The sequence below is a fragment of the Phalacrocorax carbo genome, chromosome 3 (genome assembly GCF_963921805.1).
Source record: "Phalacrocorax carbo chromosome 3, bPhaCar2.1, whole genome shotgun sequence".
NCBI lineage: Eukaryota > Metazoa > Chordata > Aves > Suliformes > Phalacrocoracidae > Phalacrocorax > Phalacrocorax carbo.
In genome coordinates, this window is record NC_087515.1 from 65,277,884 (window position 1) to 65,303,274 (window position 25,391).

At 43.6% G+C, this 25,391-nt stretch overlaps 1 protein-coding gene across 2 annotated transcripts in view; it reads left to right on the forward strand.

Annotated features, from left to right (window-relative positions):
* The first annotated feature begins 6,054 nt into the window (after positions 1–6,054).
* The window catches only part of MAP3K5 (mitogen-activated protein kinase kinase kinase 5), a 110,785-nt gene continuing 91,448 nt past the window's right edge, over positions 6,055–25,391 (forward strand). Inside the window, exon 1 of one of the 2 annotated variants that reach the window (XM_064447193.1) lies at positions 6,055–6,940. In XM_064447193.1, coding sequence (XP_064303263.1) covers positions 6,526–6,940 — 415 coding nt within the window. In that variant the 5' untranslated portion in view covers positions 6,055–6,525. The remainder of the gene's footprint in view (positions 6,941–25,391) is intronic. The other variant, XM_064447192.1, reaches the window with a different exon arrangement.

Sequence of the window (25,391 nt, forward strand, 5' to 3'; positions counted from 1 at the left end):
AATGCAGATCACTGAATTAGGCAGTTCTACTAATTCTTTGATCTCGTGGTAAAAATGAAAACAAACATGGTTATCAAACAGCTTCCAGGACTTCAGAATAAAATCAATCCAAATTCAGTGCAAGTGAAGCTCAATTCAATGTATCCTTTGATTATCACAGCAGCTCCCAAAGCCTCACAACTGGCAACATATAAGCATGATTTATTGACAGATGTAACAGGAAATCAGGTTCTCCAACCCTGTGGCAAAGGAATACCTTACTGAATGGGCTGCTCAGGCCACATTCCACCGATTTTAGCCTTTGTGGAATCTTTTTAAATCAATGTATCTTTTCAAAATGCAAGTTTTCTGAGCAAGTATTTTTAAAGTAATTGCCCTTTGCGACTGGGATGTCAATAACAATATTTGAAAAGGTACACAGCCACCGCTGCAGTGCAGTAAGTAAATTTGGACACAGCCCTTTGCGAGGTGTTGTTTGGGAGTCCAGTGCTTGATGGCATAAAGTCCAGATACTCTATAGACAATTTATCACTGATATATCTGAGTATTGGAAAGATTTCATCAAGTGCATTTTCAAATCTAGTTGATCTTTTGTAATGAATGAAATTCCTCAAAAAGGTTATGCAAACAGGAAGCAGTTCTTATCAGTGGCCCAGCTTTGTTTTGAAGAAAGATTAAAATAATTTTCGTAGATATAAAGATCAAGAAGTGGCTAAAAGGTTACAAGGAAGTCCTGAGAGAAGGACTAGTTCCCCAAACTTTTTTTTTCCCCCACAGAAAAGTTTGTGAGTTCAGGTTTTGAAGATCCTTAGAAGCAGGCAGCAAAACAATATGGCAAGCTAAAGTATTTGCACAGATTTCAAGTTAGAATAACAACTAAAGAAATGAAAGCTGTTTTACAAGCAAAGAGAGAAGGGCCCAAAATCCAAAACTGCTAAACATGACTGTATTTCCTCCTCAGCCCCTGGGCAGCCGCGGAAGTTCAAGAAACATGAAGGACCACCGATCACAGTGGCATCTTCTATGCAGCTGTTCAAGCCGAATGGTAACCAGCCAGCCGTTCCCACCGACAGCCGCCAAACAGCAGTGCAGCGGTAGGTGGCAGCCGTGTCCCACGTAAAAACTGAGAGCCCTCAGTTCTAGGAAAAAAATTCCCCAAATACACTGAGGGTTTTTTTTTTTCCCCTAACCCAACATCACTTCGATGAATCAAAAAAACGAAAGTTGCTTAGTATGTAACTTGTAGGCTGTATTTATGCTGCAGCCACTTTTGTGAGCTCAGCTCACAATAATACCCCTCGTTAGTGTTAGCTGAGATGCTTACAGCAGTATCTTTGCATCAAGTTTGCCACCCTTCCAGTCCACTGAGCTCTGTTCTGTTAGAAACGCATGTCCATCGTTTCCTCAGCTTGCTAGATGACAGCTAAGGTGCGAGTTTAGCTGGTAACCATCACTGCTGTATACACAAATTCTTACAAAATCCTTGCGGGTCAGCAGAAACAGTTATCAGGAAGGGTTGAGTCCAAGTATTTAAAGAAGTTATGAAAAGAGCTTTTCTACCAGAGCAAGTAGATTGTGAGCTATTCCCCCATGTGCAAGGACAGGTAGCTTAAAACACTGAAAATACTCGGGGACTGCAGTAAACTTTTTTCTGTCTTTTAGTTATTGAGCCATTCATTAGGCTTCATGCTATCAGATTTTCTTCTACAACAGTGAACACTTATTGACTAATAGAAACACGGAGATGCTCCCAGCTGAAATTCCCATACAGTCATAAAGCTGTGTGAGTTGAAGATTTAAGAAAAGCATTTAGTGTCCCAAGGTTCCTGATAAGATTCTAAAACTGGCAAGAGTGACAATAAGTGAAAGTAACCAACGGGATTGCAGGAACGAATGCAAAGGGAAAAGGCTCCCCTCATATGGGGAAAGTGAGGGTTGTGGAAGTTGGAAGGAAGAGGCAGTTAGCATGGATAATTTCTGGAAGTTTAAAAGAACAAGAGAAGTGAGAGGAGGGAAAGACGCTGGAGCAGAGGAAGATTTAGACGAGGAGATTTGAAGTGTGAGAGCAGTTGTGGGGGAAAAGGGTATGAAGCAAGAACAGTGCACATTCATCACTATGCTCACAGGACAAGGGCTCCAAGGACAGTGCTGACTGATGAAATATCCATCCCCAACGATGTATCCACATTGCTCCATCAGTTTTTGCTGACTGCCATTTATGGCATAATTTTGTAAGCGGATTCCTCATGTTCCATGATCAGCTGCATCCCTACATGGTGGCCACCAGTCTCTATTTGCCTGCCCCTTTGTGCTTAAATATCACTTCTAATGTTCAATGTAATCATAGATTTACCACTTTTTAAAGATTTAAAATTTTTAAATTTTAAGGATTGGCAACTGCCTGCCTCATAACATGTACATCCTCTATCGAACATAAAGGCTCCTTCTGATTGTCTACAGTGATACATTTAGTCTAACTTTTTAGGACGATTTTTAGAAACAAGATTTTTATTTCTGTTTAATAATTTCTACTGCTTGTGAGAGGTCTGGTCTAAAGCTTACAGATATTGCTTTAGTCTATGTACTTTCAATAAGTCATTCAGATTTTCCTATCTGCAAATTTCATTGCATTGGTTTTTTTTTACACCCGTAACTGAAGCATACTGGACTGTCCTCCTGCAAACTTCTTTGTCCTGCTTATTGGTGAAGAGTTTACAGTGTATCTCCAATCTCTCATTCCTATATATTATCCTGTAATTAAATGAGTGCTTTAAGGTATGGATGAAATTTAGGATCCATTTTAAACCCAATATCTGTAGCGATGTATTTTAGTCCATTCTGTCAATTCCATCAGCACTACCATAAACAAAATCCAAAATGCAGATTGGTCTAGAATAATTTTTGTCCCTCTACCAGACACTGATGGCCATAATAACATGAAAAATAAAATTTGGACAGAGTTATGTTAAATGCACATATGTTTTAAATTTCATCTCTATAAATCAGGATACGTTGGAACTACCTTTTTTGGTCTTGCATGTTGTTTACACTAGTTTGAGTGGCTAAATCAAGCCTGTGGCATCTGTCATATGTTGTTTGTCACTCATCAAAAATTGCATTTATATTTGCAACTAAAAGTTGGCTAATGCTTGGATGTTATAATTATGGTGAAACCTAGAGGCCAATGACATATAGCTGTAAAAACATATAACGAAGAGAGGGTCGTTACTTCAACAAATTTACAGCTAACTGCTTGTTACAAGTTTTTGTTGTCAGAAAAAACAGAGCCAGAACAGGGCGATACTGAATCATGATTATATGCAAACCATCTGGTGCTAAAGATGTAATTTTATAGCGCTTGAGAAAAAAGTGAACAAGGCAAGTGTACTTTGTATAACAAATGGGGTGTTATTTTGGTTTGTAAAAAATCCTTTGAATTATCATCTCCTAATCAAACATTAAAACATGAGAGCTGCTAAATGTCTGATCACTCAAAGAGTTAACAGACAAAAAGATATGTTTTTACTTTATAAAAATGTGGGCAATTTGTGTTTGTTATTGTCCCAGTTTCAGCTGGGATAGAGTTAATTTTCTTCCTAGTATCTGGAACAGTGCTGCCTTTTGGATTTAGTATGAGAATAATATTGATAACACACTGATGTTTCAGTTGTTGCTAAGCAGTGCTTACACTAGTCAGAGACACTTTCAGCTTCCCACATTCTGCCAGGTGCACAAGAAGCCGGGAGGGGACACGGCTGGGACAGCTGACCATAACTGGCCAAAGGGATATTCCACACCATATGACATCATGCTCAGCATATAAACTGGGGGCAGTTGGCCAGGGTGCAGCGATTGCTGCTTGGGACGGGCTGGGCATTGGTCAGCTGGTGGTGAGCAATTGCACTGTGCATCACCTGCTTCATATATTCGTTTATCATTATTATTAGTAGTATTATTTCCTCTTTCTCTGCCGCCCTATTAAACCATCTCAGACCCTGGGTTTTAATTTTTTTTTCTGATTGTCTCCCCCATCCCACTGGGGGCGGGAGGGAAGCTGAGCAAGTGGCTGTGTGGTGCTTAGTTGTCGCCTGGGTTAAACCACGACAGATATTCAACGGCATTTTAATTTTTTTTTCCTGGTTTAGGGCCCAGCCTCACTCCTAGCCAAATCAATAGAAAAACTAACTAATTTGGAATAGACATGGTGTTAATAACAAAGCAAGCCTCAGGAGTCAGCAATGCTAAGTGGAATAGCATGCTGCTTCCGTCTCCCTTCAGCCTGAGACTTCCTCCTGCACTTGACAAACACGGCCTGTTCTCGAGAACAACAGAGACATATTGTTCTTGCTTCCTGTAAGGTGATGTAACTGCAGCGCTGAATGGATTAACACTGATTCTGCATTTTATGTAAAATGACATTATTTAGAAAAACACTGATTGTTATTCAGACTGTAGCATGAAACAATAACCTACTGTATCTGGCAGATTAGCAAATATTAACTTTTCCCTGTAAATTAGTCTTTAGTTTGCTCGTCACCTTCCCACCCCATTTACCTGTTTCTTATCAGCAGAAGCAAATGCCAGGCATATCTCATCGAAAAAGGGGACAGCTCAACGTAAAAGCAAACAGACCTACTGAAGGTACTGCAATGACTAATTTTTCTAATTATTCCAGAATTGATCCTCTGTCTACAGAAGTCACGGAGAACAGCGATACAGGAGCAGGCTTCATGCCAACCAGTTGTTTGGTCTTAATGAGATCAATTTCAACAGGATGGACCTATTGATATGATATATAAACATAACTATAAATACATAGAGTACTGTTTTTCCTTCTTTTCTCCTGTACCTATTTAGTAGAAAACCCCACTAAAAAAAATTTAAATACATCATCCAATTTCACAGTATTTCCATTCAAAAACAGACTGCAGAAGTCTCAACATCATTTCCTTTTCAAATCCATTTTGAATTCCTTAGAGGTTCACTCTTGGCCTGCAAATAATCTGAATGTTTGGGGTGTTCTCCCTCCATATTATGTATTTTTTCACATGTCGAAGTATGTGAAAAAATCTTCCTTGACTGGGTGGCCTACCATACAAAGCTAGCACAGCTTTTGGCCACATGCTAGTTATTCCAACTAGTGTGCTTTTCCATGAAGCAGCATTGTTTATTAATTATAAAATTCTCGACTGTTCTTGACAAGCAGATTCCAGGTGAATATAAGAAACCGACATATTTAATCAACATACAAGGGTAGTTTACTGGTTTCCAGGCACAGCACTTGAAAAGCCTGAGGCTGATACTAGTGAAAGCAGCCACAAACCCTCCCGTGAACTTGAAACCGTTTGGGAACACGGAGGGAGGTTTAGATGGGTGTAACAGTAGAAAAGAAGGGCCAGCGATTATTAAATCCTGGCACTGCTCTCAACCCCGCGCGAACACCCAAAGCCCGTACTCATGACAAGCTAGTTAGGGCACGTGTATAATTAAAAAAAAAAAAAAAAAGGCAGTAAATGGCAAAAATCCCTTTAACAGGACGAGGCTTAATGCCGAGCCGTTAGGCACGACCCAGCTTCGTGCAAACGCAGGCTCATTTAGGTCAGGCGAAAGGACGTCTGAAGACCCCAGGGGGACTTACAGGGCCCGCGGGTGAGTTTCCACGTTGGGGAGGCGCAGCCGTGGCCCCCTCGTTTAACCGGCGGGGGGAATACTAAAAATCCCAAAGCTCCGCGGGAGGCAGCGGGAAAGGCCACCCTCGGTCCCCCGGGGGCCGCCGCTAGCGGCGGCTTGGCGGGAGCACCGTCCCCTCACAGGGCGGCCCGGGGCGCGGGGGCTGCCGGGAGGGGGCTCCCCACCGGCCGGAAAAGCCCTGTGGGGGCCACAGCCGGCCCCGAGGGGAAAGGAAGACTCCTCGTGGGGACGCGGCGTGGCTCAGCCATCCCCAGACCTCCCACGCGGGACGCGAGGGGGCCGGGATGCCGGGGGGGGGGGGGGGGGGGCGGGGTGTGTTATTTCTGTCCGGAGGCGGGGCCGGAGGGCGGTGCCCGGCGCTGGGGCCGCCTCAGCCCGCGCTGCCCGTGGCTTCGCAGCTGTCGCTCGGCTGAAGCGGGGGCGCCGGAGAGCGATCCTACAGGTGGTTCCTCCCCGCGGCCGAGTAATTTCGCCCGCGGAGCCGAGCGGCCGGAGGAAGAGCGAGGTCCTGAGGGCAGCTGGAGAAGGACGCCGGGCTGCCTGGGGTGGGCTCGCCGGGTGGGCTCGCAGGTGTGGGGGAGAAGGGAGCGGCGCGCCATGGTACCGGCGGCGGGCACCGCAGGAGGCTGCGCTCGTCTTCCCGCTTTCGGCAGCCTTCGCTAGCGCCCGAGGGGGAGCTCCTCGCTTCAGCCCGGCCGCTTCTCCCCTCCAGGAGCTCGGTGGGGCCGTTCCGGGGCGGGCGGCGCAGCATGGCATCCGCCTAACCCCGGCCAGCGCACCATAGTCCGGGACGCGCCGCGGCGCGGCGGCGGCGGCGGCTGCTCCTCCGCCGGGATGAGCGACGGCAGCGAGGGGATCATCAGCTTGCCCGTGCCCAGCCCTCCCGGCGGCGGCGGCGGAACCCCCTGCGAGGAGGCGCTCGGCAGGCGGGCGCAAGGGGCCGACGGCGGCGGCCGCAGCCTCCTGCCCGACTTGGCCGCGCCGCCACCCGGCACCCTCTGGGCTGAGGACGGCGCCGCCGGCGGCGGGGGCCCGGGCATCTCGGCGCGGGCCAAGGGTGGCGGCAGGCGGACCGCCGTCACCTACGTGATCAACGAGGCGAGCCAGGGGCCGCTGCTGGCGGCGGAGAGCGGCGCCCTGCAGAGCCTGCGAGAGGCGTGCGAGGCGGTGGGGGCCGCGCTGGAGACCCTGCACTTCGGCAAGCTCGACTTCGGCGAGACGGCGGTGCTGGACCGCTTCTACAACGCAGGTGAGAACCGACCTGCCGGGGCTGATGGCCGCCGCGGGGGGAACGCCTCGGCCCGGGCTGGCCGTCACCCCGCCGGCCCGGGCCGCCCTGGCTTCACCGCGGGGCGGCGGGAGCAGGCGCGGCCCTCACCGGCTCCGGGGGCTGCTCCCCCCCCCCAACCCGGGGTGTCCCCGCTGCTGCCCGCGGGTGTCGGTGACACCCTCCGGGCGGTCGCGGCGATTACCGGGAGAGGCAAAAGTGCGTCAGAGCCTCTTTTTTTGTTGTTGTTATGTGTCGTCCCCCCCGCTCCCCGCTAACGTGATTTGGAGAAGAAACTCTGTGAGCAAGTGTGCTGTGAATCAGCCCTTGTGATTTTTTTTTTTTTTTAACCTGTGGGTTAAACGTGACCTGGCTGTTTTCTCCCAGTCTCCCAACAGAGCGCAGGGATGCAAGTTTTTACTAAGAGGCTGAGCTCTGGCTGAGACAGGCAGGAGCTGGCAGGCCCCGGGAGCTTTGAAAAGTAGATTTGGCCCCGGCCGCGAAGCCCGGTGGTTTCTTTGTGCTGACACAGTATCTGGGACGCTCCGTCTGTTTGTGCTCCAGATATTGGTTGCATAAAAAATTTATGGTGGATGGGCTTGAACAAAGAGCTACGTGCACCGATGCAGTTAGTTGGTGTGAATGCCCTGTGCTGCATCTTCTCACCCCGGTTCACCAGCTTTCCTGGCGATAAAGTTGTAACGCCTTCATTCGAAGGTCTGGTGACCCGAGGCTGTGTGTTATGATTTACCTGGCCTCATTTTTAAAAATAATGAGAAAAAGCTTTCCCCTGTGGTTTTTTTTATTTTATTGACAGATTCATGGTATGAACGTAGAATAAACAAGCCTGCTTACTAGACTTGGAAAGACTTCATACAACTAAAATGATAGTACTGAATTAATGTGTTTTTGCCTTAAAAAAATCAGAGGCAGGAGATTGACCTAACCTGCAATATTTTAGCTTATTGCGTGGCATGGTCTTTGCATATGTGAAACACATACAAAAAAGAAGCATTTAAAAAGTTTTGGCTGATACTGTAGTTTCCCTCTCTCCTGGGGAGGCAGGAAGGGTGAGAGAAAAAAAACCTGGTGGGATTGTAGCCAGCTTCCACAAAAGACTCTTTAGCACAGACATGCATATGCACGTCATCTCTTTACAACTCTGCAAGTTTTTCCTCATGGACTGCTGCGTTCGGTTCAGTGAAGTGGGCGATTCTGAAGCGTGCAGTTGCAGCTTATCCCTTGTGCCTCTTGCAGAGCTGTGTCATTAGAGGTAACATTCTCAGAAGTCAGAGGAGCTGTCCTTGCAGGTGGAGATAGGGAGGCCATAGAGCTTCATTATAGATCCTTTATTCTTCACACATAGGTAAGAGGGACTTCAGATTTCAAGCACCCTGACACCTCTTCTTTCCAGGGTGGGTGAAACCTGAGAGTCTCTTCTGGTTCTGTTGTGAAAGCTGTCGCATAGCGAGGCTCACAGAGTTGAATTATCTGTCGTTTTGTGCCTCTTATGTTGGTTAATTTTTAGACTCTGAGATGTGCAATAGGTGGGGTCTCAGTAGTTCACAGAGGCTTTTCTTGTAATGGGAGATTTGACTTGAGGGCCCCTTTTAAATCTGGCAGTAGGCGTCTGGCATATAGTGCTACATAACTGCACACTTATGTAATGTAATTTGCTTACCTCAAAGTCTTTTGAGCAAACTGTAAATGTGAAAACATTACTTTTTCTTTCGGTACCGTTTGGCTGTTGGAATTTAGTAAAAGTATTGCAAAACAGGAAAAGTACTTTGCCATTCTGCTTTAGTAGCAAAGCCAATAAACATGTAAAGAACCAGGAGAGAAGCACCCAGCTCCTGGACTGAAGAGAGCAGGATGTAAAAGTTTGCGTCTGCTCCGCATGCACTCTGTGCTGTCTGAGCTGCCGAGTCATAAACCAGCTGCAATCCCAAGACTATGTTGTCCTGCTAACTCTAAGGCTGAACTTAGGTCTAGAAGGATCTTTGAGTTTCCATGCTTGTTTCTTTATTCCTGTTGCATCTTACACACTCTCTCTCTATAAATTTTTAAGAACTAATTGTTCTCCAGAAACTTGAAGCTAGCTAAAAAACGGCTCTCAGATTAGGAACTGAACAGTGTTTAAGTATAGAAGCTGTATAAGCTGAAGAATGCAAGTGGGGAGAACTGTAGGGAACAAAACCAAAACGGTCATGGGGGATGTAACTATTGCACAGCTTCCCCCCCCCCCCCCCCCCCCAACTACTTTAACAGGGTGGTCCTGGGGGGGAGCATTTGTAAATGACCTAAACCCCTGCCCTATTCCCCTTCTTGTCCTCTCTCTCACTGTGTGCTTTCAGTGATTAAAGATGCTATTAGTGAGTGATATTGATTAAAAAAATGTATACACAGTACATTATTTAAATAATACAGCGTATGAAAATAGTACAGCATGACTGAATGTCAAATAAGAATTTAGCAGTGAAAGCACTTTCAAATTAAGTAATGGTTAATTGGCCTTATTCAAGGTATGAAGTCTTACTGGACCCAGTGTAAAGGCCAACTAAGTTACGAGATTAAGAAGTGATGTGATTTCATGAAAGTTTGGTAAACCAAGCTTATAACTGTGTTTGAATGACAAACCAATAACCGTCAACTCTTGTAATGCATATAACCGACTGTGATGGGGGAAGAAATACAGTATAATGTATCTGTCCATCATCAGTCCTTCCCCTTTTAGTATCTTGTTTCTGCTTTGTATAACATGGTCTGAACTCTTGGTGATCTCTGTTGTAGGTTCACTTCATGCCTTTCACTGCTTCAAAGAGAACTTCAAGGAGTATTAAATAAAATCTAATCTCAGATGTAAATACTCATCATCCGCTCTAAATGTAGATTAGCCTATTAATAATCTTCTTCTGCCAGCTTCGGTCAACGGATGGTCCTTAAATGCTGAGACGTAATTAGCAATGCATATGGCTAGTGAGTAGGTCTCAGCTATATATAATTGAACCATTCAAGCACTGAATATTAAGAATGAGCCTATTCTAGCATTTCTGCTTGCACAGTTTAAATTCTGCTTGATTTCAGCAGAAAAATTGCTTCTTGAGAAGTAAGTGGCAAATCAGCCCTAGAAACTGTTGGAAAAGTGTCGGACAAAAATAGAGATTTCAACATTTATTACATTTTCCTCCACTTAGGACAGTGAGGAAAGGAAAATCTAGTCCAGTTTCTTGCAAACCTCAATGTATCTGGGTTTGATCAGCTTTTTTTCCTTCATGAAGAGGATACTTGGAATTTTTCTTCCCCCTTCATCCCCCCCCCCCCCAGTTTTATTAAGCTGCTGCAGATGAATTGCAGGTCTCTCTTAAATTCAGGTTAATTTCTAAACAGTTCAGGAATGTTTAAAGAGCCAAGCGATTAGATGTGTGCCAGAAATAGCAGGAAAACCTTTTGACAATGCAATAGGTGGTCATGGTGTTTTAAAAGTTACTATAACCATTGATATTTTTAATTAAATGGTATTTTCTCTACATTATAATGACCAGATCTGCATATCCTGTTCATTTTTTTAATTTCTCAGTTCTTTTTGAAAACTGAGCCATAAATGAGTATAGAGTACTTAAGAGTTTGTTTTGATTAGGTAAACATTCTTTTTCTTTTTTCCTTTTTCCCCTCTTTTTTTAGGCAGTTGAAATTAGGATGATTTGCTTTCTGTGCAGATCTCTGCACAGTCATTTTGTGTTACACAAAAGCATCAAGGACTAGGTGACCAGAGTGTTTTCATAGTATCATAGAATGTCCTGAGTTGGAAGGGATCCACAAGGATCAAGTCCAACTCCTGTCCCTGCACAGGACAACCCCAACTTTACACCATATCTCTGAGGGCGTTGTCCAAGTGCTTCTTGAACAGCATCAGGCTTGGTGCTGTGACTGCCTCCCTGGGGAGCCTGTTCCAGTGCTCCACTAACCTCTGGGTGAAGAACCTTCTCCTAATATCTAACCTAAACCTCCCCTGGCCCATCTTCCTGCCATTCCCTCGGGTCCTATCACTGGTCACCAGAGAGAAGAGATCAGCAACTGCCCCTCCCACTTCCCTTGTGAGGAAGCTGCAGACTGTGATGAGGTCTCCCCTCAGTCTCCTTCAGGCTGAACAAACCAAGTGACCTTAGCCGTTCCTCATACAGTTTCTCTAAACCCTTCACCAACTTCCTGTCCCTTCTCTGGACATTTTCTAGCAGCTTTGTACCCTTAATGTACTGTGGCACCCAAAACCGCACACAGTACTCGAGGTGAGGCCACGCCAGCGCAGAGCAGAGCGGGACAATCACTTCCCTCGCCTGGCTGCAATGCAGTGCTTGGTGCACCCCAGGACTTAGTTGACTCTCTTGGCTGCCAGGGCACGCTGTTGGCTCATGTTCAGCTTGCTGTCGGCCAGAACCCCAGATCCCTCCCTGCAGAGCTGCTCTCCAGCCTCTTGTTCCCCAGTCTGTATGTACATCCAGGGTTGCCGTGCCCCCAGGTGTAAAATCCGGTACTTGCCCTTGTTAAACCTCATACGGTTGGTGATTGCCCAGCTCTGCAGTCTGTCTAGCTCTGTTTTAGAAAAAGAAAAAAAGGTAGAAGTATCATAAAAGGAAAAAAGCATAAATTGGTAGGCTGGGTCAGCTCTTCATGGGAGGGAGGTGCTCTAAGTCAAGCTAATTTCTTCACCCAGGCTTTCAGGATTAGGCAGATTTTTGTCGATTAAAGAAATACCTCATTTGACTTGTCATCTGATATTTACTTCTAAATTGTATTGATTTTAAAGGGCAGGGTAAGTTAGGGGTGAGTGTTCAGTTGACTAGCAAGACAAGTGGTGTACCAGTGTCAAAACCGGGAAAAACTAATAGAGGTTTTTGGAATGACCTGTAGAGTACTGTACTGTAGAGGTGGAAGCTGTGCTCTTTCTCCATGAAGAGGTTAGTAATCTCATACTTTTGGGGAGATATATCTTAAGGAGTTAGAGAGGAACCTTACTGGAATTCTGTCTTATTCTGGAGTACCTTGCACCATCTTTTGGAGAAACTTGTGTTGACTTGTAGTGCACTGATGGAGGGATCATTTGTTTAGTACCTTCAGGAGTGTGTTCCTCCTGCTTGTCTGCCTTGCAAGGTTAGGCCACAGAATTAAGCTGCAAAATTATTTTTTTGAAGAATAGTAATTTGTCAGAAGCACACTATCAAGCATTCTGACTTTTGTGTACAAGCTCAGAGGGACCAATGGAAGATAAGAAAGATCATGCAGGTGGTGACTGAGGAGGATCTGGGTTCTCTAATCTGTACACTCTTTTGTTTTAGGATGGTTCTTAAGCTAAACAGCTTGAATGATGTGCTTGTCATACAAATCTCTCCTTGTAACTTTAATGTTGCATTATACTAGGGAATTTGCTTTTCTTCAGCTTCTTATGCACAAGTTTTATGAATCAATAGGCCTTATAATATTTCATACTAACACTGTTGTGTGGGGCTATTGAGGGAATTCCCAATAACAGAAATGATTGACTGAAGTAGAGTTCATTAAATAACAGATAATAGAATGGGTTTAGCCTCTTATCATTGCTTTTAGAATTCAGCATCATTGCTTTTAGAATTCATGCGGGCTTGGGCTAGAAGTTGTCAGTGTCAGCTGCCTGGGCTTAGAAACGTATTGTGCAATGTGCTTGGGGAGAATCTTGGCATACAAAATGACAAAGTCTTCAGAGAGCCAGTACAGTCGCTTGTGTGAAAGTGAACTTTGCTTGGAAGATGTTCTACACCTAAATTATTTCTGCAGACTTTACAGAGCCTTTGTGGATTGTGCATTTATAAATATTTACAGGCACACAGAAATGCACTGAAGCAGTACCGGGGTTCAGTTGCATTCTTGAAGTTTCTTCCTGTTTTTCTCTAAATATGCTGAATTCGATGATACTGCTTTTTTTTCGTGATTTATGCTTTTATATAAATTTCCTGGAAGTTCTGTGATTGTGACATACTAATGCAGACTCTTGTCTTAAACCCAGATGAGGTGATGTTCTTTTCAAAACTGATGTTCTTGATACTGGCAGTTGATGTAAATGTTTTCCCCAGTAGAAAAAGGCTTCCTACCATACTATCTGTGTGTGGGAGTAAAAAACCACTACCAGAGGTAGAGTAACTGCAATCTTTATTCTACGCCACAGTGTCTCTCGGAACGATTAGGTTTTCTTACCACCTTTTTCTCTGTACTTTCTGATTATTACTCTTATTTCACTAACAGAGTTTTGTCAGACACTTGAAATACTGCATATGCTTTCTTACATTATGCAGCACTTGCATCCATCGCTTATTTTACTTTTTATACCCTGACACCCCGCGTTGCCCCAGGTGCTGCTGAATCACTGGTGCTGTTTCTATAGCGTCATGACTTGAGAATCCCTCTTCCAAATGATAGTTCTTGTTATGTAGCAGAAGAAATTATCCTGATGCATTATTCTTGTCCAGTTTCAGTGTCAAGGGCAACTACTTAAAAAAAAGTCTAGTTTCAGTGTCGGTGGAACTCATGTTGAAAGAACTTTCAGCATTTCAGCAGCACTGTGTTGCAAGTGATGAGTTGGAGCAAGAAATGCAGAGTAATTTAATAATGCAGATGGTATGCAGAATAGAGTTGATGATTATAGCCATACCAGGCTATACAGACATACCAGGGCTGTGATGTATTATGAGTACAGAATCTTTGTGTCTGAATGCACAGTGTATATTGTAACATTGAAATAGGGTGGGTTATAAAGCTCCTTTTGACACTAGATATTGATTCTGGACTCTACTAGGAGTCAGCATTAGAAACTGCAAACAAATGCATGGCACATCTTCAACATAAAATAATATTTCATTCTGAAGCACCTGAATGTGATCTACAACTACAACAAAAATGATGATGATGAGCCTGGAAAAAAAAATGCTGATATAAAGTTTCTTTTGTCTGTTCATACTTAGTGCTAGTGGATAACTTCTGAATTTATCATGAAATTACAGGGTTTGAAACAACATATTCACAAATATTTCCATTGCTGGACCAGCTGTAAATTTTTAAAACAGATTCCAATATTGCTACTGTATGCTTAACTTCCATCAGGCTACTTGTCAGTTGGTGACTAGAAGACAAACATCCCATCAATTTCTGTATGAAGTAGGCAGAGCAAGCAAATATATGGAGGGCATGTATGGAGTGGATATATGTGTGCTGTGAGGCCTGGGTTCTCTTTCAAACTTAGTCACTGGCCTGTCATAGCTGTTCGGTGCTCTGCTGTACAGCAGGAGCTTCCTGGGGCCTCTTCTGGGGCTTGCAGAGCATCTAGCGTGGGTGCCCTGGGCAGAGAAGCCCTGATGCCAGTGTGAATTTCCAGCCATTCTATAATGTAAATAATATTAAGGGTATGCTCTTGCAGCGCTTATTTACTAAATCTCCCAGTGATATCAGTGAGACACCTGGATAGACAGTCCACATCCAGGCTTTTATTGGATTATAGAAGTTACAGGCTTTTGAAATGCTACCTTCTCTGTTAAGCGCATCAGAGTGTTAGAGCTAGTTTTCAAATACCGTGTGATGCATAGTGTTTGAAGTGGTGGGGGAAATGCAGGTTATGAAATTTTTAGGGTCTCTTAAACTACAGGAAATATGTAAAACTCATTGTGAGGCATCCTTATGAACAGACATCATGAAACTGTATTCCTCAGTGGAGAAAAGGCTAAATGGGGCTTGATAAATGCTTTTTGAAGAGTAATGCAAAAGAGAGCCTGTGACTGATTTTTCTCCAGTTTGCATTTCTGTAGCTCTGAACAGGATGTGCCATTCAGAAATGACTCCTGAATTTACTGCAGCCATGATAAGAATTTGACTTCTTTTCTTAGTTGCTTTTTAAAGTAAAGAAGCATGATACAAAAAGCTGTAAATGTAGCAAGTGACAACAGAATGAAACAAATTGTGTTAAAGCCTAAAGGATCAAGTGAAAAGTAGCAAAGGCCTTAATGCATCATTTAGCACCATTATCTTCAGTAAATTTTTCCTGTCAGTTATGGTCTTAAATAAAATCCAGGTAAGCAAGTGAACGTTTGTTGTAGGACCGTTCATTTTCTTTTGACCCTCAGTAGATAAAAGCTGAGTTTTAAGTGTATTCTGTAGTGCTGGTCTCTTAAAACTTTTCCTTTTTTTCCCCCAGCCCCTTGGAACGGTCACTGGTCAGGACTACTGTATTTGCACGCATAGGTAGCCTGCAAGTTGTATTTGTAAGTTATACTCAAAGAAACTAAAAAAGCCTCAGTGGCTCAACAATGATAGGGATTTTGCGCATTTGTCGTTAATAAAATGGAAGTTATTGCTGGGATTCCCATCTTTCATTGTAGGCTCCCCGCTCTAGCATGTCCCTGAACATCTAGTTTCCGCATTAGTCTCCTACTGCTTATTTTGTATGGCTTCTCTGGGGGTTTACATTCAACAGTACAGACATACTCGGAAATACAGCATTTGTTAAGACATATGAAGCAGTCAGTGAAGTCATCTTGTACAGCAGAACGTGTGTGTGACAGATGACAGCAAAATCTGTTTTGACAATTGGGGAATTTTCTGGTAATCACTGATGGGTAGATTTCTGTAAGAAGTTTGTAATTGTTTGCATTCCAAGAGAAAATGAACCTCAGGCTGAGCTTGACACACAAGCACAGGCTGCTTCTTTTTAGTCTCAGAAGAAACAAAATAATATAGACCAAATTTATTCCCTGACTGGTGCAGATGTGATCCTTCTTTCAGTTATGAAGAGCTGCTGATCAGCTACTAACAACAGCATGCCAGAGTTGGATTCTCTTCTAAATCATGTCTGCCTTTATTCAAACCTTTGGGATGCGTACTTAAATGGCACTTAAAGATTTCCCACAGACTGACTCATTTGAAGTCAGTGGGAATCAGTACTCTTTCAGATCCCACAAGAAACTTATGTTTTCATTTAGGAACTAGATACCCTTGTAAGAATTTGGCTCTGCATTTTTCTCTTACTGTAATAAAGTAAATTAGTTGCTCTGGGACTTGCTTGTGGATGGCATCTCTGGATGTCTCTTGCAGAGGGTGCGCTCTGGGTGAGTAAGCAGCTGGTGCTTTCACTGGTGAAGACAGCTTTTCAGTGATGTCTTCACAGAATAGTTATCTGCAGCTCTTGCAGAGAGTTTTACCTGATCTTCTTCCCCTTTACACGATATCTGTCTGATGTATACTGCTGCTTTTAGTACAGTCTTTCTGGCTTACTAAGAACTGTAGACTGAAACCAGCAGTCTGTGAAGTGTGAAGGTGCAGGTTAATTAATTATCAAGAGTTGAAAGTCCTCCAGCACCTTCCCGTGGACTTACGTGCTTCCAAAGGAAGTGTGTTCTGCAGCGTGCAAGTGTGCCCAGGTCAGTCGTCTGACCATAGCACAGAAAGCCCTGGGTGTGAACAAGGAAGACTCAGTGATGCACCAAGACAGGAATTCTTGTACCGCTGTAGGAATTCATTTATGGTTCTGAAGTGGGGCCCCTCGTGCTTGGGATAAATTTTTCCAGCTACATTGACAGAGTAGTGAAGTGCTTGTCACCACAGAGGCACACCCGTAAGATTAAAAGCTCCTACTTCCACTGCTCCACCTTCAATAAGATTTTTACAGCTACACATGCTTCGAAAAGCATGACAGTACTGCTTCTTCCCTCTGGAAAAATATACCTGAAGAAAAACATGCTACATGTATGCCATGATCTTGTGTTCTATTGGTTTGTTACTGCCTCTCAGTGCAGTATCAAAGATAAGGTTTCTCAGCCTTTTCTCCAGGAACCTGATGGGTGATTCATGTGAAAGTGGATTGACATTAATCTGAACATATGTGTGCTGACCAAAGGTTCTGCTTCCACGTGCTGGCAATGACACGGCATGCTGGTGAAAGCCAGGTTTTTAGTTGGGTGCTGCATCTTGTCTTCACTCGCTCCTTGCAGTTTGTGCCATCAGTGGAAGTGACGTGTGGCACCTGTGGAGAGGGGCAGAAGCTATTTGCCTCCAGAATGTAACCTTGTCTTCCAGATCACAGTTGGAAATGAGAAGTTTTTGCCAGGCAGTTGGTGTGAAGAACTGGGAATCCTTCCAAGCCTCCTTAGGAGTGGAATTTGGTCAGTTCCGAACACTGTTACCATTCCTGGGTCAGGTGCAATTGCAAAAGGCTCAGTGACACTGTCCCAATCACTGTCACCCGAAAAGAGGTGGCTGTTACCTGTGTAAATAAACTGAAGTCCTTTTTTATTTATGCTCTCTGTTTTCTTGAGGTCAGTTTCAATTTTTGTTTTCTGCAGAGCTGAACTCCACTGGTACTTCATATAATAACTAATATACTTCATATGATACTTGGAGTCCTTTAACATGTAGTCTCTTACAAGGGTTTTCAGTGACCTTGCAAATCATGCAAACTGCTGTGCAGAAACTCTTTTCTTTTCTTATGATGATGAAACTTATTTCAGGAGGCATACTTCCCCAATCACTTCATTCAGTGTTTGTATATTATTTACATTTCAAGATAGTGAAGCCCATATGACTCTACCTTCCACAACTGTGTTTTACGAGTGAATGTTAATTAGGAGAGGAACAGAACTTCTTAAAGATTTGTTGTTTGTTGTTTTTTTTTTTTATTTTGAGACTGTATAACTCAATCTTGGTGGTTCCAGTTTAATTTTATTTCTGTTGGAGTGTTTTATTCCTTTTATGTTGTTCAGGGTTGTCACTGAATTTGGGGATTTTTCTGATTTATTAACCAGGAGTAACAACTCTGCTTCATATGTGAAACACTCACTATACCCATAGGAGAGATTGCAGCCCAAACAAGAAAAAACGTGGCGCTTCCAAAATATCCTGTACAAAACAGGATTTATTATTTTTTTGAAAGGGTGCCAGTAGAGGGGGGGAAAAGCATGATCCCTACTGCTGCAGCTCTAAAGGGGTGAGGGGAAAAAAGGCATTATCTTTGTTGCGGGATGAGGGCTGATGCATCCAATCCTGTTATCTTTGAGGAAGTGCTGTGATCTTGCAGCACTGCCTGCTTCTGGCCTGTTCCTGAGGGATGATGTTCTTTCCTACCCCTATATCAGAGTGAGCAGAGGACTGATTTGTTTGTTTTTTGGTGGTGTTTTTTTTTTTTCTTCTACTTGCTCTCACAGACCAAGGGCAGCACGTGGATACCCTGACTTATTACAGCCATAGAAGGCTATCTCTGGTGGTGAAGTCTGAACTTCGTGTGGCGTTGCTGAGGCCAGGTCTGTAGCTGGAGAGGAAAGTAATTCCTCAACCTCTCAGCGTGAGGGAGGAAGCTCTCTGGCCTGGGCTAGAGCTGGGGATGGGTGGTATATGCTGGATTCGGGACAAGCCTTCTCCTAGGCTGGATCCTATTTGGGCAGCACTGTCCAGGGTCAAGACTGCACAATGCAGTCCTGCCCAGCTGTGCTAGCAGCCTTTTGCTGGACCAGTCTTAAGGTGTATGGCAGAAATATCTGTTTGCAGATGAGTTTAAGTGTCTCACAGGCTGGATTTAGGTGCCACTCGAAGAGCTTGTATTGAAGCCTTACTTGATGCACTTATTTCTTTGAGACTTAATAACAAGCTTGTGGAGGTCATTAAGTGTGAAGTGTTTTTAACTTGGTTTAAATACCTCAACACACTTGGATGTATTTCACAATTTTGAGGAAAATGGAGAAAGTGTTAAAAGTATGCATTCTAAAAATGTTCCACAAAAGAAGCAAGAAAATAAGGATTCTTGCCAGTAATTCTGTTACCAGAACCCATGATCTCCCTTTTCCAGCTGATGCAAGAAGGCTAAAATGCAACGAGTGCTAGGAAAATGGACTAATCTAAAGGAAGAGCTTCTGTAGCAAACCCTGCCAGATGGGTGTGTAACTGGAAAACGTCCAGTCCCTTTTGTTGCTTAACTGCTTGCATTTTGGTTATTTTTCTGCAGTGTCCTAGAAGTGTCTCTGCTTTGAATGGTTAGTGTGTTGACAACCTGGTATTTTGTCTCTGTTTCTTCTCTGTTCAAGTACTGTAATAGTAGCTCCAGTGGAAAAAATTCCCTGGTAGGCAGAGTTCCCAAGCCTTAGCAGGTTTCAGTTTATGCTGTGGTTGGTTGCAAACTGGCAGGTGCCTGTCTTCAGGATTTAATTCGATTCATAAGAAATTATTTATTCCTTACCCATTATGAATTGAAGCTATTGATTTAGAGCTAGTGCCATAGTAATTTCTAGCCATACTTCTGCATAGAACTGTCTTCCAACACTAAAAAGCCTAGCTGACATGGCATATTTTAAAATAATCTTTAATGCTGATAAATAAATAAGTACAAGTAATGTGACAGTTACTGGAATATGCACATCAATATCAGAAAAGAGAATTATCCTCCTGCTAAGAGTATACTGCTGCTTCCCTCTAGCTGGAGTGCTAAGTAGGGTAAGAAGATCAGAAAACCCATTTCTATATGCACTTTCTCTCAATAAGTAGGACTGCTGGAAGAGTCCAGTATGTTGTGTCCCTTTGAGGTGCAGTCCCATGGCAGCTTAAGAGGGTGAAAGACTGAACTAACACACTTCTTGGTGCTGCTTTCAGTGTCCAGAGAGTTATGTGATGGGGTAGGTCAGACGGCTAGCTCACCCCTTTATTTCTTTCTGGTTAGCTTTCTCTTGAGTAAGTTCTCTGAGCTGAGCACGTGTTCCAGAGGACAGACCAAAAGGAGGACTGCAGCAACCTGAGTTGAGATTGCCTAAAGGTGTGGTTTCATGTTATTCTTGATCCTCTCTCGTTGTGGGTTGCCTCATATCCTTTCCTCTTTCAGTAAGGGTGGCTAAGGAGTGGATTTTATGTTGACTGTGCCAGCTGTTTGTGCTCTCAGCCCAATGTTTTTCAGAAACTTTCAGTTTATGGGAAGGTTTGAAAACATTTTTGGGTGTTGCTCTGGATTGGAACAAAAACTTCAGGATGTCTCATCAGCTGAAAGCTCAAAGATTCTGCCACTTAAAATTTGTGTCTGCGTCTCTGCTAGTAAATGAGAGCATTCATGGATATCGGAGTTCAGTTGCCTGTGCTGCTAAGTCGTTATCATTTCTGGCATGCTTTTGGCCTGGGCCAGCTAGTACAGTCTCGGTAGCATTCCCAGCGGTCAGTCTGAAGGCAGCAACCTGAGGTCAGGAGAATTTGAGATGGATGTAAGCCATTCCAGGCCACTTGGTCCTCATGTATAAGTGAGGTCTGGGGCACAGTTAGTCAATCAGTGTTGCTTTACTGGTTTCCTAGTTTAGGTGTAATAAGTGTGCCTCTTTGAAGAGATTTGAAGCCTGTGTTAACAGCTGAGGATGTGCAGAGTTGCAGTGGCATGTCTGTTCAGGGAGGTGGGTTAAAGATACTGCATCTGTGAATGCACAATTCTAGCAGCTATCTTGGCTTCCAAATTCAGTCTTTCTTGGATCCTTAGACTGAATTAAGGGAAGTGTGTAGCTATTGCAAGTCTTAGGCCTCAAGAGTCATCAAGCAAATAATCTACTAGTACATGCTGTCAATGGAAAAGGAATCTTTCCAAAAAACACCTTATAGAACTAGATTGCAAGTACAGGGTTTGTGTGTCTTTTTCAGCACGGATCATCAGTTTCTCTGTATCTGCATGTAACATGCAAAAAGTCAGGACTGAATATTATGTAAAAATTTTGTTTTCCACTTTAGTACACTTGGACTTTCAGTCCAACTGTAAGGCATAACTGACAGAGCCCCTCTTAGTTCCTGTTCTGATCAGGAACTAAAAAAAAAATCACTAAAGAATATTTTTTAGTGATTAATATCAGCATAATAACTGCTCTGCATTACTGCAGTTATACTGAAAAGCCTGCAGTGTGGAAAATGAAGGTGGATTGCGAAAGAAACAAATGAAGTTTCAGAAGTTTAATTTGGACTTGTGCTATTGTAAAGGATTTGTTCAATGCTGGCAAAATAAGTTTCATGGTTTAGTGTGCTGGCCTTTGTATCCAGGTACTTTTGGACAAATCTCAGTATTCCTCAAAGTGGAAGAGTTGTTACTTTGCTCAAAATGAATGTGTGAGTAGGTGGTGGCAGTTGCCACTCTTTTTTTTTTTTTTTGCAGTGTCTCAAATGTTTCTTAACCCTAAATGGTTCTCTTTCTTCTCTTTAGAAGTTGAAGAAGAGACTGAAGCATGAGAACTCATATGTTAATACTGTAAAAATGCAAACTGAGATGTATTTCTTGCCAGCTGTGTTGGTTAATTTGTGTAAAGCTGAATATCTATTTTGTTGGCAATTATTCAAAGATTTGCATCTGTGTAGCTTTCCTATTCACATCAGTAATTGTTGTAAGAAAAAATAATTCTATTTTTAGCATAAATGACTGGTATCTTACCATTTCATCACTTCAGCTTGAATGGAGCTTGAAGCCTATGTTGAATCTTGCGTTTAGATCTTGCATACTGAGTTATTTTAGTTAATTGGTGCCAGGCCACTTGGAATACTAACTGAATTCCAGAAATTATTTGGGATGAAAACATTTTTACCTGTACCTAGAATACAGCAGGAATAGAAATATAAGACTAAATAAATCACCTGTCAAATATGCAAAGGGTCATTCATACCATTTTGGCTCTACTGACCTATGCCAGTCATCAGACTTTCTCCTGGACCACTGATTTAGCCAGTTGGAATTGATGAATTCATAAGCTGCTTCTAATATAATTTCCTTGGTTCAGTTATGGGCTAGCTACTGTGTGTTTGCTGTCTGCTGTGATTCAAGAAATTTCGGTGATGGATTAGTTTGTAGTCACTGTTAAAGATAACAAAAAATGTTTTTATAAATACATCAGTGACAAAAGGAGGGCCAAGGAGAATCTCGCTCCTTTGTTGGATGTGGAAGGTAACCTTGCCATGAAAGATGAAGAGGAGGCTGAGGTACTTAATGCTTTCTTTGCCTCAGTCTTTAATAGACTGGTCATCCTCAGGGTTGTCAGGGCCCTGTGCTGGGAGATGGAGATAGTATGCAAAATGAAGTCCCAGTTGTTGAAGAGGTGGCAGTCACTGACCTGCTTCTTCACCTGGATCTTCACAAGTCCCCGGGGCTGGATGGGATCCACCTGAGGATACTGAGGGAGCTGGCAGAGGAGCTCGCCAAGCCACTCTCCATCATTTGTCAGCAGTCCTGGTCAACTGGGGAGGTCCCAGATGACTGGAAAGTAGTGAATGTGACACCCCTCTACAAGAAGGGTTAGAAGGAGGATCCGGGGAACTACAGGCCTGTCAGCCTGACCTCAGTGCTGGGAAAGGTCATGGAGCAGATCGTCTTGACTGACATTATGCAGCACATGTGGGACACCCAGGGGATCGGGCTCAGCCAGCATGGGTTTATGAAAGGGAGGTCCTGCCTCACTAACCTGGTCTACTTCTATGATAAGGTGACCCGCTTAAAGGATGAGGGGAAGGCTGTAGACATTGTCTACCTGGACTTTAGTAAGGCCTTTGACACTGTCTCCCACAGCATTCTCCTGGAGAAGCTGGCTGCTCACTGCTTGGACAAGTGCACTCTGCGCTGGGTTAAAAACTGGCTGGACGGCCAAGCCTAGAGAGTGGTGGTGAATGGAGTCAAATCCAGTTGGCAGCCAGTCACGAGTGGTGTTCCCCAGGGCTCAGTGTCGGGGCCAGTCCTGTTCAATGTCTTCATTGATGATCTGGATGAGGGGTATGAGTGCACCCTCAGTAAGTTTGCAGATGACACCAAGCTGGGTGGAAGTGTCGATCTGCTGGAGGGCAGGAAGGCTCTGCAGAGGGACCTGGACAGGCTGGATCGTTGGGCCGGAGCCAATAGTATGAGATTCAACAAGGCCAAGTGCCGGGTCCTGCATTTCGATCACAACAACCCCATGCAACGCTGTAGGCTTGGGGAGGAGTAGCTGGAGAGCTGCCTGGAGGAAAAGGACCTGGGGGTGTTGGTTGACAACCAGCTGAACATGAGCCGGTAGTGTGCCCAGGTGGCCAAGAAGGCCAACAGCATCCTGGCTTATATCAGGAATAGTGTGGCCAGCAGAAGCAGGGCAGTGATCGTGCCCCTGTACTCGGCACTGGTGAGGCCGCACCTCGAGTACTGTGTGCAGTTTTGGGCCCCTCACTGCAAGAAAGACATTGAGGTGCTGGAGTGTCTCCAGAGAAGGGCAATGAAGCTGGTGAAGGGTCTAGAGAACAAGTCTTATAAGGAGCAGCTGAGGGAGCTGGGGTTGTTTAGCCTGGAGAAGAGGAGGCTGAGGGGGAGACCTTATCGCTCTCTACAACTACCTGAAAGGAGGTTGTAGCGAGGCGGGGGTCGGACTCTTCTCCCTAGTAACAAGCGATAGGATGAGAGGAAATGGCCTCAAGCTGTGCCAGGGGAAGTTTAGGTCGGACATTAGGAAAAACTTCTTCACCGAAAGGGTTTCAGGCATTGGAACAGGCTGCCCAGGGAGGTTGTGGAGTCTCCATCCCTGGAGGTATTTAAAAGAAGGGTAGATTTGGTGCTTGAGGATATGGTTTCGTGGTGGACTTGGCAGTGATAGGTTAGCGGTTGGACTCAATGATCTTAGGGGTCTTTTCCAACCTTAACGATTCTATGATTCTATTTTTTCAAGTAAAATATTTGTTTCTGTTCTTTTGGTCCTTGATCTTACTCAAAAATATGATGCTATGCCAGACACTTAATGTATAACCTCGTTTGTACCTATGGTGCTAGTTCTGTTTCAAAAACTGCTACTGGAACAATATTTTTTTCTTCTAAACATGGAGTTCAGTGCTGTGCTAGCTTGGCAAATGTGCTTATATAAACACCTCAGAATCAAATGCAACACTTGGATCAATCTAAGTGTTTTATCTTCAAGTTGCTTCTACCAGCTACAGTGCTGGCCATTCCTGTTTGTGGGTAATATGTCTACTTGTGTATTTCATCTATAGATCCTAAAGCACTTTATAGAGGGAACAAATAGCAAGCTCATAATTTTAAGTGTAGTGAAACCAGAAGGATAGAGAGTATAGTGGCTTGCCTGAGGTTTGGCAGTAGCCTGTAGCTAAAGCTGAGGAGAGAACTCGGGTTTCCTGAGTATTTGAGCTGCCAGCTAGACCAGATGTGCTGCTACTGTGATCATTGGTGATTTAGATATGACTCGTTTCTGTTAAGAAGACAAGAACATCTATGATCTTTAACATCAAATCAGAAGAAAAGTGTTAAACTCTTACACAGTGGCTGGATATTAGATTCTGCTGCAGTAATTCCAAATCAGAGCTGGAAGAAAATAAAAGAAGCTTTTGGTACTGGAATCATATGCAAAGATGGCTTGCCTTTGGAAGCAAAGTTTGAGCATTTGTGTATTCATATAGTGAGTGACAAGCAACAGTAAGTCAAGGCTATTCTTTTTGCTGTAAAACTAAATTGAATGAGAATTAAATCATAGCTATTGCAGGCCACCTGGAGTTTCCATTGACAAAGCCAAATGTGGACCTGCTTATCAGACCTGCTTAATCTCATTTTGCAGCAATTAGCAGCCATCATGTCAAGTGTTAAGAATTTAACTCAGATGAGTCATATCCGTTTTCTGTTGTGGGATGCAATAGTGCAGTTACTTGGGAGGCTGGGCAGTCGGTGTTGCCTTAGCGGCATATGGTATGGTGGTATAAACAGTATTAAGTGTGTAGTATTTTTGGTATTGGTTTGCAAATCTGTAGTTGCTTCTCAGGAAATTTGAGTGTGAAAATCCAGGAGCTTAAATACTAAGTAACTTATGTGCATACATGCAGTTATTTTGGTAGAGCAAGTAGCGTAACGTTTTGTCAATAAGAATAAAGCATATATTTCCTCCTCTTCCCTTTACTGATGCCCTGACTCTTACCCTGACAGTCTTGAAACATGAGGGGTAGCTATGCGATCTGGGGATCTGTGCTTTGACTGGCTAAAGCAGAGTCATATCTCAAATTCTGAAATTAATTTCAAACTTGATCTGTGTAAAAGGGAGATGAACTTACGCTGAATAAAGCAGCCTGGATGAATCTGTGTCTGTCTGAACTTAAAGATGTTCTGGTTCTAATAAAGCTGCTGTGCTACCAGTTCCAATCATCCAGTGATTGTGCACTGCCTAGATTAAGAAGCTGGGTCAGAATCACAACTTGCAGGAAAAACTGAAACTAGTATACTTCAGCTTCGAGTATGTCTTCTGAATTGATTTAAATTTTGTAAGTCTAACGTTCTCAATTTCAGGTCGTCCAGTTTTTCCTGGATATGGGCTACATTTTATTTTATCCAAAACTTTTGTAATTATTGTCCTCAGGAACTGGTGAGAGATGTGGTTTACAAAAGAACAGCCGTTCCAAACTTTCTTGTAGCTAG